General features: G+C 32.2%; 1 protein-coding gene across 4 annotated transcripts in view; it reads left to right on the forward strand.

Moving 5' to 3' along the window:
* Positions 1-15,000, forward strand: part of Tsp26A (Tetraspanin 26A) — an 83,434-nt gene that overhangs the window by 53,123 nt on the left and 15,311 nt on the right. For all 4 annotated transcript variants that reach the window (XM_035874991.2, XM_035874994.2, XM_035874993.2 and 1 more), the window contains one exon: positions 13,471-13,591. In XM_035874991.2, coding sequence (XP_035730884.1) covers positions 13,471-13,591 — 121 coding nt within the window. The remainder of the gene's footprint in view (positions 1-13,470; positions 13,592-15,000) is intronic.

Below are 15,000 nucleotides of genomic sequence, written 5' to 3' on the forward strand. Positions count from 1 at the left end.
CACACACACACACACACACATACATATATATATATATATATATATATATACACATATATATTTCTCTTTCTCTCTGTCTCTCTCATTTTCTCTAGTTTCATTTTGTAGTACATCTCTACTGTATCTTATCGTATCTCTTCATGTACGTTCTATCTTTTCATTTATCGTCCATCTTTTCTCTTCCTTCGTTTCTTTGTAATTCAACGTTGAACTCACCTTACCCTTTCTCTATACAGAAACTTTAAGATAGCAAGATATATATATAGTAGTAGAGTTTTAATATATATATATATATATATATATATATATATATATATATATAGAGAGAGAGAGAGAGAGAGAGAGAAAGAAAGAAAAAAAGAAAGAAGTAGATAATGCCCAGTTTCTATCGACGATAAATCGCGATCGTCTCTGACAACGATAAACGTAGATTAGTTTCGCCTTCTTCGAGATCATCTCTTCTGTTCGGCAAAGAGAAAAGATGTTGGATTCGCTAAGCGTGAAATGCTGAAAGAGGTAATGAGCTTTGCCAGAATCGAAGCTTTCTTTCCGCTCGGTTAACAAGAGAACGAACTCTCAAATTCACATTTTATCCTAGGACCTCTATAAAATCCTTTCTTTTCCATTCGACATTCTTCTTTCTTTCCTTTTCTTTTTTTTTTTTTTTTTTTTTTTCTTTTTTTCTCTTCGTTTTTTTTTTTCGATTCCACCATTCATGACAATCTACAGTTAAGTTTTATAGCGACAATGTTGAAAGGAATGATAGAGAGAAAAAGACAGGAAAAGAGAGAGAGAGTGAGAGAGAGAGAGAGAGAGAAAGAGAGAAAGAGAGAGAAATTCGAAGAGTAGATTCAAGTGGGGATCTTTAGTCAAATCGACGAAGAAAATGGAAAAGGAAAGAACGAGCGAGCGAGCGATCGGAATGCATTCCTTTTATTACCGCTTTCCTCCATTACCTTCGTAAATCTTTACCGTGGTGTCTAAAAGGGAAAAAGAAATTCGAGCTGTTATCGACCTTATAAAAGATTTCTCATAAAACCAATACGTCTTTTGAAACGAATCGAACATTAGGAATATTTATTCGTGAATATTTAATTTATTTTATTTATATCATATTGGAACAGTTCGATAATTTTTTTTTCTCTTTTCTTTCTTTCTTTTTTTCTTTTTTCTTTTTGTTTTTGTTTTTGTTATTTTCTCTTTCCCTATACAATAACGCAATATCCACGCGTAATTTCTTCGTGATATTAAAATAATTGTTCGACAAGATGAATACATTTTTTATATACTTACGTACGATCTTTTGAGGGTATTTCTCTCTCTCTCTCTCTCTCTCTCTCTCTCTCTCTCATTTTTTTTCTTCTTTCCATTCCACGAACTTTATCTACAGTAGTGAGGGAAGACAGCGGGTAGTTCGTGTAATTTAAAGAATATACATTCCCAGTTCCCAGTTTCCCTTTTAGGAAACAAAAGAGAAATAAAGAGAGCGAGAGAGAGAGAGAGAGAGAGAGAGAGAAAGAGGGAGGGAGATACTTGCTTACTTGTTTCCCGAGAGTTTTAATATAAGAACCGGTTGCGACAGCTGCTACGAGAAAGAAACGAATTTTCCACCTTCTCCTCCTTCTCTTCCTCTTTCTTTCTCTTCCTCTTCTCTTTCTCCAGCCTGTTGCGTCGTCCTTCCCATTCTCGTCGGTGCGTTAAAAGAAAAGAGAAAAGAGGAACTTCAGGAGGGTTAAGATCGATAACGCGTGTCGACAAGACGATAGAGATTTCAGAATATGCCATCCATTGCCTCTTGGAATTTTCTCAGCGATGCTCGGCGACACTTCTTTCGAGATTCCTTCTTTCTTTCTTTCTTTCTTTCTTTCTTTCCTTCTTTTTCTTTTTCTTTCTTTTTTCTCTTTTCTTCTTATTCTTCCTTCCCCTCCCCCCCCTCCCTCCCTCCCAATCCGATGTTATTTCCCTCTCAGGTATTAATTTTGCTTCGGGGCTTCTATTGAAAATTCCACGAGTTCTTTATCGATCCAAAGAAAATTCGAAATACTTCGCAAATGTCACTTCGTCGAATTCAAATGAAATTAAGCGACCTAGGGAGAGAGATCGTTGAAATGAAATTTGTAAAATTTTTGCCGAAATATTTCTCTTTCTATATCCTTTTTCTGTTTATTTTCTTCTTTTTCTTCTTCTTCTTCTTCTTCTTCTTCTTTTTTTTTTTCTTTTTTCCTTTTTTTCGTTTTCTTTTGCACGATCTCTCTTAAAAACTTCGTTCAATTTTTCTTCCTCCTTTCTTTTTTTTTTTTTTTTTTTTTTTTCTTTTCCTCTCGAAAAGGAGGACGACTCTCATCTTTTGCTTTAGATATCCTAGTATAAGTTGGTGGACGATCTTTGGTCTATGGTTTATCTTCCAACTTAAAACTTACAAACGTGCTCAAACCACTAGAGCAAGTGGGTTAGGACGATCTCTTGAAGAAAACTATCGTTTACGTACAGTAGAATCAAGAAAGTTAGACACTGTTAGATTCAAAAGGGGAAAATCGATATCGAGTGGGACGAAAATTCTGTTCGATTTCTAAGATAGATCGAAATTTGTTGGATAATTGAATCGTGGTGAAAAAAAGGAAAAAAAAAGGAAAAAAAAAAGAAAGAAAAAAAAATTCAAAATAAAAGAGAAAAAGAGAAAAGGAAAAATTATTTTTTCTTCGACCTATTTTTACATAGAAAATTTCTCTCCTTGTTTTCGTCCTTTTTTTCTTTTTGTATCTCTCAGTTTTTTTCGTACCTTTACAGATATTTTCTCTTTCTTATTTTCCTCGAGTATTTTTTTTTTTTCTTTTTTTTTAAATTTTCAACAAAATTAGAGTTTGATCTTCCTTTCACAGTGATTATTTTTACACGTTTACCCTACTATCCAGTTTATGTAAACTCACGTTTAGAAATTTTATTTTATGTCTTCAAAAATGTAGGTACATGCATAATAGGTACATACATGGATACGTGAGCTCTGAAGTTTCATCGCTAAAAATGCCGGGAATACGAAATAAAAGCAACCACCGGAGGAAGGAGAGTAGCAACTTTATTTCGGACGTTCTCTCTCGTAATCCCTTCTGAGGTGAACACGAGTTCACGATGCCTTTATATCTCAACGAAATTCGAAAAGAACGTAGAAAGAAAAGAAATAAAAATGTAGGACCAGAGAAGAAAGTAAGATCGTCGAAACGTTTATTCTATGGCTTGTTTCTCCTTTTTCCATTCCATTCCGAGTTCTTACGAATAAAATTGAAATTCTATAGAAAATTTTATATCCATAGTATTTGGATACACGTGTTTTTCTCTTTCGATTTCATATCCAACAGCTTTTAAACATTACTCATTCGATCGTTATTTATATTTTCTTCCTTTCAAATATCACGTTGATTATCAAAACAAAGCATTAAATCATACATAAATGTTTATTCGAATAAATGGCATTTATATATTTACGTATAAATTAAAAAAAAAAAAAAAAAAGAAAAAAAAAAGAAGAAAAATATTGTTAAATGTATTTTGAGTATTTCGAAAAAAAAAAAAAATATCATTAACGATAATAACTTGTATATACATATATATATAGAGAAGTGGCAAAGGTGAGGGAAATGGATTGCAGTTAATAAAATATTTGATCCATTAAAAAAAAAAAAAAAAAAAAAAAAAAAGAACAATAAAAAAAAACAATAAAAAATAAACACTATCTTTTATATCTTTCACGAGGTATCGTGATAGTCCGATTGGAATATTATACCATATCGTATAGATACACGTACGTATTAGGATTCTATGTATGACGACTGCACCTTCGGGATTTAAAAATATTCGTAGTCTCTGCACGCGAGAGCATTCTGATTAGCATTCGTGAGGGCCGAGGAAAAGTATGGTGGAAAGAGGGGTGGAAAGGAGTTAGGTGGAGTTAGGGGTGGACCGAGATGGAAGCATCGAATTTACATGGAAATTTATGTAGCGAAACTGGGATGCGCTATAACTTGGTGACATAAATTTTAGTGATCGCTAAAATCGCTCGAAACATTTGGATTTTAATATAACAAAGTATTTTCATTCCTTTATATAAATGAGCAAATCGCTTTCATTTTGAAAAGTGACAAAGTTTATATCGCCATAGTTGAGATTAAATTTATCTCACAGATTTTTTTTTCTTCTCCTTTTATTTAAAAAATTTTCCAATAAATTATATTCCGTAAACTGGGAATACTTATATCGTATATTTTTATATATATATATATATAGAATGTACGAATTGGAGCGTGTAAATGCGCCTCACGCGTGTTATGTTTCTGTATGTTTGTATGTGCAATCAAACGCGTAGATTTTAACATTGCCGGGAGAAATTTGATTCAAAAAAATATTCACAGGTTATTTCGTTTTCCCATTGAATGTTTCAACGATGAAAGTCTAGTTGTTGTTGTTTTTGTTGTTGTTGTTATATGTTGCTGGTACTGCTGCTGCTGTTGCTGCTGCTGCTGCTGCTGTTGCTGCTATTGCTGATGTTGTTGCTGCTGCAGTTGCTGTTGCTTTGCTGGAAAACACGATTGCTTTCTACCGCATCGAAATGTTTGGTTGCGTTAGCTAGACGCTTCGTTACAACCGAATGGCTTTATTTGTGCAGAAAGATAAAGGAAGGATATGCAATGTAGATTTTTCGATTTAGTTTTTGAAAAGTTCGATCGTTCAAAATATAATCGTATATAATATAAAATAATTTTTTTATCGTATACGTGGGAATATACAATATTTTATTTTTTATTAATAGACATCTAAGTAAGTACTTATTTGCCTAATGTTCTTTTTTAGGGAAAAAAAAAAAAAAAAAAAACGAAATATCCCTTAGAGAATTATATGTAATATCTTCTGAAAGTTTACCACCTTAAAGTAAAAAGAAGAGAGAAAAAGGAGGAAAAAAATGAAAAATGAAAAAAAAAAAAAAGAAAGAAAAAACGTACGAGAGAACGAGCATGTTCAAACGTATAAAAATTCTCGAGGGTAAACATTTATTTTAGCTAAGGATGAAAGTTTGGAAAGAGATCGCTAGAGATCGTCGTAAGATTATACCTACGTCTTTCGTTCGTTCTCATACAACAGAGAGACTCGTATCTATACTCGCATAAATTTCTACTACTACGTACGTGTTAGTAGAATTATTCGATAAATTTGCATCTAAGCCACTGGGGTTACATCGTAAATGTATTAAGCTGTCATATAAAATAACTTCAAGGATTTCGGCCATGGGGTATCGTAATCTCCGATATTACCTATACATACATAGATATATATATATATATATATATATATATATATCTACGTATACGAGGTGTCATCGATGAGAAAAGTTTTCTCTTGGATTTCCTGTTAGGAAAAAAACCCAATGGATTTACCTTTGAAACACGTTATTTATTGACGATTTTCAGAAAGAAAATGAAATAACGGAGAAAAATCGAAGAAAAAGCATATACCATATATCTCATTTCAAATTAATAATAGTATTTGACATTTCTTTTCTTTTAAACCGTGAAATTCAATTTTACCAAGGTCCACGAGCGATACGGTAAAAGTAAACGCGGAAAAAATTTTACAGTCGAGGGATCTTCTTTTCCCTCGAGTGGAAATTAGGAAAGCCGTGAATAAGCCTCTATGAATAACTCAAAAGGCAATGTGTACTATTGCCCCTATGTACGAAAATAAAAAAAAAAAAAAAAAAAAAAAGAATCTTTTACGAATCTCTTTGCGTATTTATATATATCGTAAAGTAATTATATAGAAAGTAATGGAATTTGTTGAGGGATTCGTATATAATAAAAATAAATAAGCATATCGTTACGTTGAACAAATTTCTCGATTATATTCTTCTCGAATGAATCAAACTAGTTTTATCCTTCTTCTTCTTATCTTTTTTCTTTTTCTTTTTTTTTTTTGCTTTCTTTTTTTTCTCTTTCTTCTTTATTTTTTTATCGTTATAGAAATTCGAGTGATTTCCTTTTCAAAAGAAGAATGACGCTCTGTATCAACTTGATCCTTTCTTTCTATCGTTTTTCGGTATTGCTTTCCTCGAAAAATACTATACTTTTCAATTTGGTAGAAAGTTATATTATATTTACGCACGAATGCACTTTCAATCGCATCAAGAGTTGTTACTTCGAAATTGCTTCGTATTGCTTCGTAAAGATATGTGTGTCTGTCTGTGTATGTGTGTGTGTGTGTGTGTGTGTGTATGTACGTGTGTATGTATACAGAAGTGTGTTATTCCGTTATCAGAGTATTACCTATATTCGATTCGTATTATCGATGATGTTGCGTTAATCAATAGTGATGCAGATTCTCAAACATAACACGCACAAATAGGGGATCATCTATTCATCGACACCATTGTAATTAATGCCTACGGTAGTAAGCGATCCTATAATTATGTGGCAACCCTCAAGGGCTCATATGGGACATTTCATAAACCGATTTATATTTAGTCATCTTTTGATATAAACGATGTACATTTTCGAGAATAGATGACTTTATGTGTATGTGTGTCTATATATATATATATATATATATATATATATATATGTTTGATTAGATATACTCTTTTAGTACGTACAATCAATTTACGTTGCGGTAGCAAAGAGTAAAAGGGAGAGAGTTATTTTCGAGAAAAATTGCGAACCAGAAAAGATAGTAGCATCGCTGTAATTTGTTAGGCTTTACTCCTATCACAAGATAAAAAGTGTCCTCTCTACTATGCCATCTTTCTTGTTTTCTCTCTCTTTCTCTCGTATTTTTGTAGTTTCTCTCCATTCGATTATACGGAATGGATAATTTAGATAATGACTCTCGTTCGAATCGATCATTGTTTGTACAGTTAAGCTAATGAGTTTCGTAAAACAAATTCATAATTATTAATTAATAATAACACTTGTCGACGTTGTACGTGTTATTATTAATGTATTAATTTTATTATTAAAAAAAAAAAAAAAAAAAAAAAAAAAGAAAAAAAGAAAAAAAAAAGAAAAAGAATTATCTAATAAAATACGAACGAATGAATCTTTTCCAATAGCCAGAACAGCTGATTTTAATTATCATCAACGGGAATAGGAGGAAATGCGACGCTTTCGAAACGCGTTATTTTATTGACGATAAATCAATGATATTCATTGGCAGAGAAAATTAATTGGATTTCAATGATGTAATTTATGATATTTTATGTTGGAAACGAAATCCATGTACCACGTATGTAATGTGCTTCGACTGTTTAAATTGCTCTGGATTTACCTCTATCCTGCGTATATAATATGGTATTCCCATCGCTCGACTTCACTGTAAATCATCCAAGTCGAAATTTATAATCATTTTTAACGATGCACCTTTTTTTTTCCAATGCGTTCGATCATTAAAAGAATATCTCAAATTTCGTTTCGAAAGAAAGAAGGAAAAAGAGAAAGGAGAAGGAATAAAAGAAACACAAAAAATAAAATCAATGAAAAAAGAAAGAAAAAAATCTTCATAAAAAGCGTATTAAAAACGTATAAAATAATAAATGACCGAAAGCATAAAATTATTAATTCGATAATAACGAAATATAACGGATAATACTTATAGATCTTTCTAAAGTCGCGATTCATGATTCAATAATTATTTTTGAATATCGCGCTGTTCTTCGTCTTGTAACATACAATGAGAGGAGTATCGAAATTGAAAAATAAAGAGAAATAAAAAAGGAACAAGTGAAAAATAAATAAAAATATTTAAGATTAACAGATAGGAACTTAAAAGTCGAGTGATAGAAAGTAACAAAAGATCGAGCACGAAGTCGAAAAGTAGAATGGTAATCAAGAAAACGAGAAAGAGTTTAAAGTACCTACTCTCTCTTTCTTTTTCGCATACCCTGCGGCCCGTTTTCATCGTAACCGTTCTTTTTCTATTCTTTCCCCTTTTCTTTCTTTCTATCTTTTCTTCTTCCTTCTTGTTTTTGTTTTCTCTTGTTTCTCTCTCTCTCTCTCTCTCTATTCTTTCTCTTCTCTTCTAAATCTTCCATCTCCTATCCTCTTTGCCACTTTGTTTTTTATCGAAGGAGAAATTGGCACCGTACGAACGGGACCAACGACCGAAAGGACACTCGAGCTGTTCGTTCATCCGTTCTCATTGCCACAGGCTCGACTCGAACTTTGTTTGAGTTTAATTGAGCTTGAAAGTTTCCGACTTGTTGTCTGGAAGCGTCCTTCCACCCTCTTCTCGTTCCCCCCACCCTCCATCCCCATCGCCTTTCTTCCTTTCTTTTCTTTTTACTTTCTTTCTTTCTTTCTTTCTTTCTCTCTCTCTCTCTCTCTCTCTCTCTCTCTCTCTCTCTCTCTTTTACTCATTTTCGATTCGTTCGAAGCTTCACGATAAGCGTCGCGGTTCCGGAGTTTCTCTCTCTCTTTTTTTTTCTTTTCTCTCTCTCTTTCTCTTTTTTTTCTTCCTTCAACAAAAGGACGAAAATAAACGGCATTCTATGTCCTGTCCTTTTCTCTTTATTTTCTTTCCGATATTTTTCTTTCTCACCTGGGACATGAATTATCTATTGTCTATAGATATATCTGTGCATATGTCCATATGTGTGCGTGTCCTGTGTGTGTTATTATATTATTGAAAAAAAAAAAAAAAAGAAAAGAAAATAAAATCTGCAGAATCGGAAAATATAAGAAGGAAATCAAAGATATTTCCATACATATATATATTTATACATTTTCGTCTGTCGATAAGCAATCCTTCTTATCAAAGATCATTCGACGTAACGTTTGTGAAGCTATTCAAATATATGAAAAATCTTTTATATGAAAAATCATTTTTATATTGTTCGACGTCGAACGTTAAAGTGTTTCGATGATGGAAAAAATTTTTATATGGTACTTCAGTGGTATATCGGGGTCGAAAAATTTTTATAACGAAAGCATAAAGATTTTTTTTATTTTTATGTATATATATATATATATATATTTTTTTTTTAACAAAGGTATATTTGATTACTTTTGGGAAATTATTCTTAAGCGAGTCTCACTCGAAGTTTTCATCAATGAAAAGTGAAAATTTCTTTCAACGAAATATAGATATTCTTTCATCCAAATTAAGAAGCTTCGGGTTGGATTTTAATCTATAAATAAAGCTTCTTCCGAAAAGTAGCCGCTCTTTGAGAAGTTCTCGAAAGGAAATAAATTCGTTTTTCTTCTTCTTCTTCTTCTCTCTCTCTCTTGCTCTCTCCCCTTCTCAAAATAATTACACAGAAAGAAGCTTGAAACGTTTCTTTCTTCCCCTTTTTTTTCTCTTTTTTTTCTTTCTTTCTTTTTTTTGTTTTTTTTTTTGTTTTTTTTTCCATTCAATTAAGAAGCAATTAACGTCAAGCGGCAATCGTTTTCAATCGACCAAACGTTCTCGCGATTCAACGTATCGAGATATTAATTAAAATTAAAGTTGTAATGAAATGAAATAAAAGAAAAATCATATAAAATAAAATAGAAAAATAAAAATTAAAAAAAAGAAAAAAAGAAGAGAAAAAAAAAGAAATAAAAGAAATCGGGTGGAAAGACGGATATAACGTGAAAATACTTGAATAATTCGAGTCGCCGTAGTATCGTCATGGATTTCGAATAAATTTAAGCGTGTCACGTTCCGTTAGGATAAATTAATCCACGATCAATTAAAGCCTCAGAGGAGAAAAAACGAAGAGAGGATAGGGAGAAGAGCGAGGGAGAGAGAATGAGAGGGTGAGAAGGAGATAAATGGAACACGAACGAGATAGAAAGAGCGTTTAGTATCGAATCGGCAATTCCGATATCAAATCGAGCGTGAACAACTCTCCAAAAATAAAACGATTTTCGGAACGTGCCAATGCAGAGACTCTCTTTCTCTCTCACTCTCTCTTTCTTTCTTTTTCTACCGATTTGTTACTACTACTTTTGGAAAATTTGACCGATCGCACGTTCCATTTAATTATTCGTACAGTTCACTTATTTCATTATTATCATCATTAAAGTGAATTAATATCGACGATTAACAAACAAGTATACACAGCTCGTGTATTTTATTATAGATCGCTCGGATACAAGACTATACTTAATTTATATTTTGATGACAAATTTTAATAGCCATCGTTAAATACGGTGATCTCTCTTCTTAAGGTTAGTTCGCCTACTTTCAAAATTAATAGCAGTTTGATATATGCATCTAAGTAGATACATGTACGTACGTATGTACATATATGTAAGTATCTATATCGTACTCGTTAGTGGTTTGGAAGATGGACGGATCAACGTAAGTTTAACGTAGATGAGGTCTTACAGCTTCTAACGTGTATATATATATATATGTATGTATGTATGTATGCGTACATATATACATGTATATATGTAGATACGTATATACCAACACGTATCCTTCTCATATAAAATAGCCCAAAGCATTTGAATTACGTGTCACGTAAGCAGTACCCTTAACTTACGGACATCGGACATCGGACCACCCTCGTTATCGCTTGAGACATAACGGAATTACCATCGATTCTCTGTAGTTGCTTTTAATTAATGCAATTAATGAGGTCACTAACAGTCGAACGTGCCGTGTTTAACTCTTGGGAAGAGGCACGTCGTCTTAGGATTTCTCTGTGGATATTTCATCGTGTTTCCATGTGCATTTGACCTATCGTGAGTAATATCTATGGATACATACGTACGTATATATATATATATATATATATATATATATATATATATATATACACACGCACGTCTACTGCTTTGATTGTTCAACGCTAGATTGCGGATTTCATATTTATGACACGTCGCTCAGGTACCTCGCTCGAGCTTGTAAATAATGCAATCGACTATTCCAATCTCGCACGATCCACTTCGCCGTAGGCGAAACGTCGTTGTACCGTTCTCTGTTAAAAATCGAGATTTCGAAGCGATGGAAGCAAGAGAAGGGACTAGGGAAGAGGGAAAGGGAAAAAAAGACGTAACGAAAAGAGAGAAAATAAAAACAAAGAAAAGAACAAAAGAAAAAATCGAAAGTGAAAGGAAATTTCATACGTGTCCTATTTGTTCTACGAAATTTAACGTGAAACGTTTCATTTTTCGATTAGCGCACGCTCGCGTATACGTGTATGTACGCAATACTATTTCTACAAGTTATTTAATAATTGTTGGAAGGACGTCGACGATAAAAAGAAAAAAAAAGAAAAAACAAAGAGAAAGGAAACGAACGAACAAAAAACTATGATTAACTTCGTTCTTACGAGTTTTATTTATGAGTAAAAAAAAAAAAAGAGGAAACAAGTAGCTTGTTTTTTATTTGATTTTATATCACTTTTTTTCTCTCCTTTTTTTCTTCTTCTTCATTCGTTTCTATCCTCTTTCCGTTACTCTTCTCTCTCTCTCTCTCTCTCTCTCTTTCTCTCTTTCTCTCTCTCTCTATATATATATATATATATTTCCTCTTCGTCTATTTTTTGTTTGCATGGATTTAAATTACGCGCCAGAGTGGTTTCCGTTTTCTTTGAGTATACGTCGAGCAATGGCATTGCTCTTGGAAGATGAGATAAGCTCCCGAAACCGTTAAAAGTTTAGACGCACATTCCATTTCCACTTTCTTCCCTTTTCTATCTCTTTTTCTATCTATTCTTTTGCCTTCTTTCTTCTTCTATACCGGTGCCCTTTTCTATTTTTCTTTTCGTTTCTTTCCCCTTTTCTTTTCCTTTCTTTCTTTCTTTCTTTCTTTCTTTCTTTCTTTCTTTCTTTCTTTCTTTCTTTCTTTCTCTCTTCGTTTCATCGAATGACACGACCCGATTCTACGGTAACAATAGACAGCTTCTAAAGAAAAGTTTCGGTCAGGAAAATGAGATTTCTTTTTTAAAGAAACAGACATTACGAATGCATATTGAATTTTATACGGAATAAGCCATACGGGGAGGAGGATATCCACTCTTCCATCGGGGAAAATTCTTTTCGATTAAACAAGAACGTTATATTTATTACCTGCAAATGGCAGAAATGTTACCGACGAATAAAAAGAATAAATAATTAAAATAAATAATTAAAAATATCTGTATATCCAGATCGTTATAAAAGAAGTTATATATACGCTCTGTGTTTTTGTAAATTTTCATTGGACGATATAAATTAACATCAAAATGCTCTTTTAATATTTCAAATTCTTTTATGTTGAAAGGAACGAAAAGTATAATCAATGCAGATATATATATATATATATTTTTTTTTTTTGTTGGATGCAAACTTATTTACACACATGTCGTGCTATTATTTTGCATTTGACATAAACTGGATATGGATCGATTGGATCGTGAATTATGCGACGTTGAGAAATTGTTTGCAGTTGAATCGAGGAGACGTTCTATCCGAACATGTATTTACGGATAACGCGTCAACTGCAAAACGTCGAGGCTAAATTCGTTGCAACGTATATACATATATACTTTAGTATGTGATTCTATATATGTCTCTTTCTCTCTCTCTCTCTCTCTCTGTCTCTCGATCTCTCTATCTATCTATTTATCTATCTCCTTTTCTTCTGAATGCACGTGCGATTAGGAGACACTGTTTCCGAGTATACGGATCGATGTAACATATATCGAAGCAGCCTCATTGAGTGATTAGTCAGAGTGCAATGAACATACATAGATACGCATTGATGAAAGATTAAATCCGTGAGGCTGGTAATCGTGCTCTTTCACCTAAACGACGATGCTTTTGACGTCAAATTAATGGTACCTTTGTTAACAATAGATCGCTGTCATCGTACTGCCACATATTTGACGAATCAATTATTTAACGATTAAACGAGTACCAATGTATTTTCAATATTAATTAATTCAATCTTATTATTTTCCTTCTTCTTCTTCTTCTTCTTTATCCTTGTATTTATATAATAATTCGTCTGATAAAATATTTGCAGAGGTACTTTTTTTCTTTTCTTTTTATTTTCTTTTTCTTCTTCTTTTTCTTTTTCTTTTTCTTTTTCTTTTTTTTTTTTCGTGATATTTTTAAGCAAATAAAATTACGATCGACCACGTGCAAATAGCATTGTTGCAATGAGTCAAGCCGTAGGAAGGATTAAAGATGATTATCCTACGAAATGCTGAACGTTATCGTGCACTGCCCCAGGTGGTGTAGGCACTTTGTCTCCGCTGGTATCTTCGGCACGTGACGTACAATGTATGCCATTAATAATATTACGTGGACACTTAACATAGCATATTTGTATATGCCTAAATTATACGTATATACATTATTAATACTTTCTATAATATCGTTTTCAAATTAATTTAAAAAATCAACATATTTTTATTGAAACGTATATACGAACAAATTGATTTTTATTATTACTTCGATACAATTTTGCATTTATATTATTTCCATTGATTTTATACAATGAATTATGATTTTTCAGTGGCTCGGTTTGGGCATCATGGCGATAGGTGTATGGGCATGGACGGAAAAGGACACATTTAATAATTTGTCCCGCCTCACGAACGTTGCACTCGATCCAGCATTTATACTCATTCTAGTCGGCAAGTATTCTATATATATATATATATATATATATATATATATATATATAATATTACTCTTTAACTTTTTATATTCTGTTCTCTCTTTGAATTTCATATAGATGTAACGAGAGGATTTAAAATATTCTACAATCTTCCTCTCACCATTTCGAATAATCCAAACGCGTATGCAACGCACTTCAACTTTGAGTTTTAATCCTTTGCTAGTCGAGTGGCCATTGGAATCACCCCGAGTTCGTTTTGAAAATTTTAATGCTCTACTTTGCCTCTACTGATTCGATTGGCTATTAACAAAAGGAAAAAAAAAGAAGGAAAAAATTAAAAAAGAAAAAAAAAAAGAAAAAAAATAAGAATAATGAAAATATGAAAAAAAAAGAAAAAAGAAAAGTAAAAAAAAAAGAACGAAAAGTAGAACAAAGTTTCGCGGGTTATTATCTACTTCTTTTTTTTTTTTTTTTTTTTTTTTGTCGATCAATTATATCTCTTTATTTCCTTTTATGTACCTACCTAATTAGATAATTATTGAAGGCAAATTTTAACGCGAGTAGGTAAAAAGAAAAAGAGAGAGAGAGAGAGAGACAAAGAAGTTAATATTTTTTTATTGTAAAAAAGAAATTAAAAAAAAAAAAAAAAGAATATTGAAAAGCCTCATTGTAGGATAGAAATAATGAAGTAGTTTCAAAGGCAACGTTAGGATTTCGACGTCTATTGAAACGCATCCTACCGATTATTGTAGGAACGATATCAGAAACGAGTCAGCACTATAACTAGTTCATGATCAGTCATAGTAATCCGAATTTACGAAGGAACTTACTTCTGAATCATGCGCTTTAACGTAGCCAGAGTTCAAATGAGAGAATTGTTTTGCAGCCCCGCTTTCAATGGATTTACTCCTAGTACATAGACACATACTAATACCCTTTCTCCCTTCCCCTCCTCTATTTCTCTCTCTCTCTCTTTACTCTCCCCCGTACGTTTGTTGATTCATTGAATCAATCATTATACCGATCACACCGATTTCCGTATAACTAACATGGTTACAATCGTAACGAGTAAACTATAAATATTATTAATTGACTTCGATAGATCGATATTTATGAACGATCGGTCAAATATATCTATATGTATAATTATTATTGGAACAAATTAATTAACTTGTTCGCGTCCCACATCACATTTTCCCATCCTATCTCATCCCTCTATTTCATCCTTGACAATAGATTCCGTATTATTTTTCCTATGGAAAATTCATTGAACGATTAAAACTATTTTCTACGATATTAAATGTTGCCAAATGTATTGAACATTAGAGAACGTAATAATCGTCAATATATATATATATATCTATATATTATTTTTCTCATTAAATAATGGACAAGTGTTGTTAACGATGAAAATAATTGTAGAAT

The sequence above is a fragment of the Vespa mandarinia genome, chromosome 10 (assembly GCF_050613455.1).
Source record: "Vespa mandarinia isolate Hongniang chromosome 10, ASM5061345v1, whole genome shotgun sequence".
NCBI lineage: Eukaryota > Metazoa > Arthropoda > Insecta > Hymenoptera > Vespidae > Vespa > Vespa mandarinia.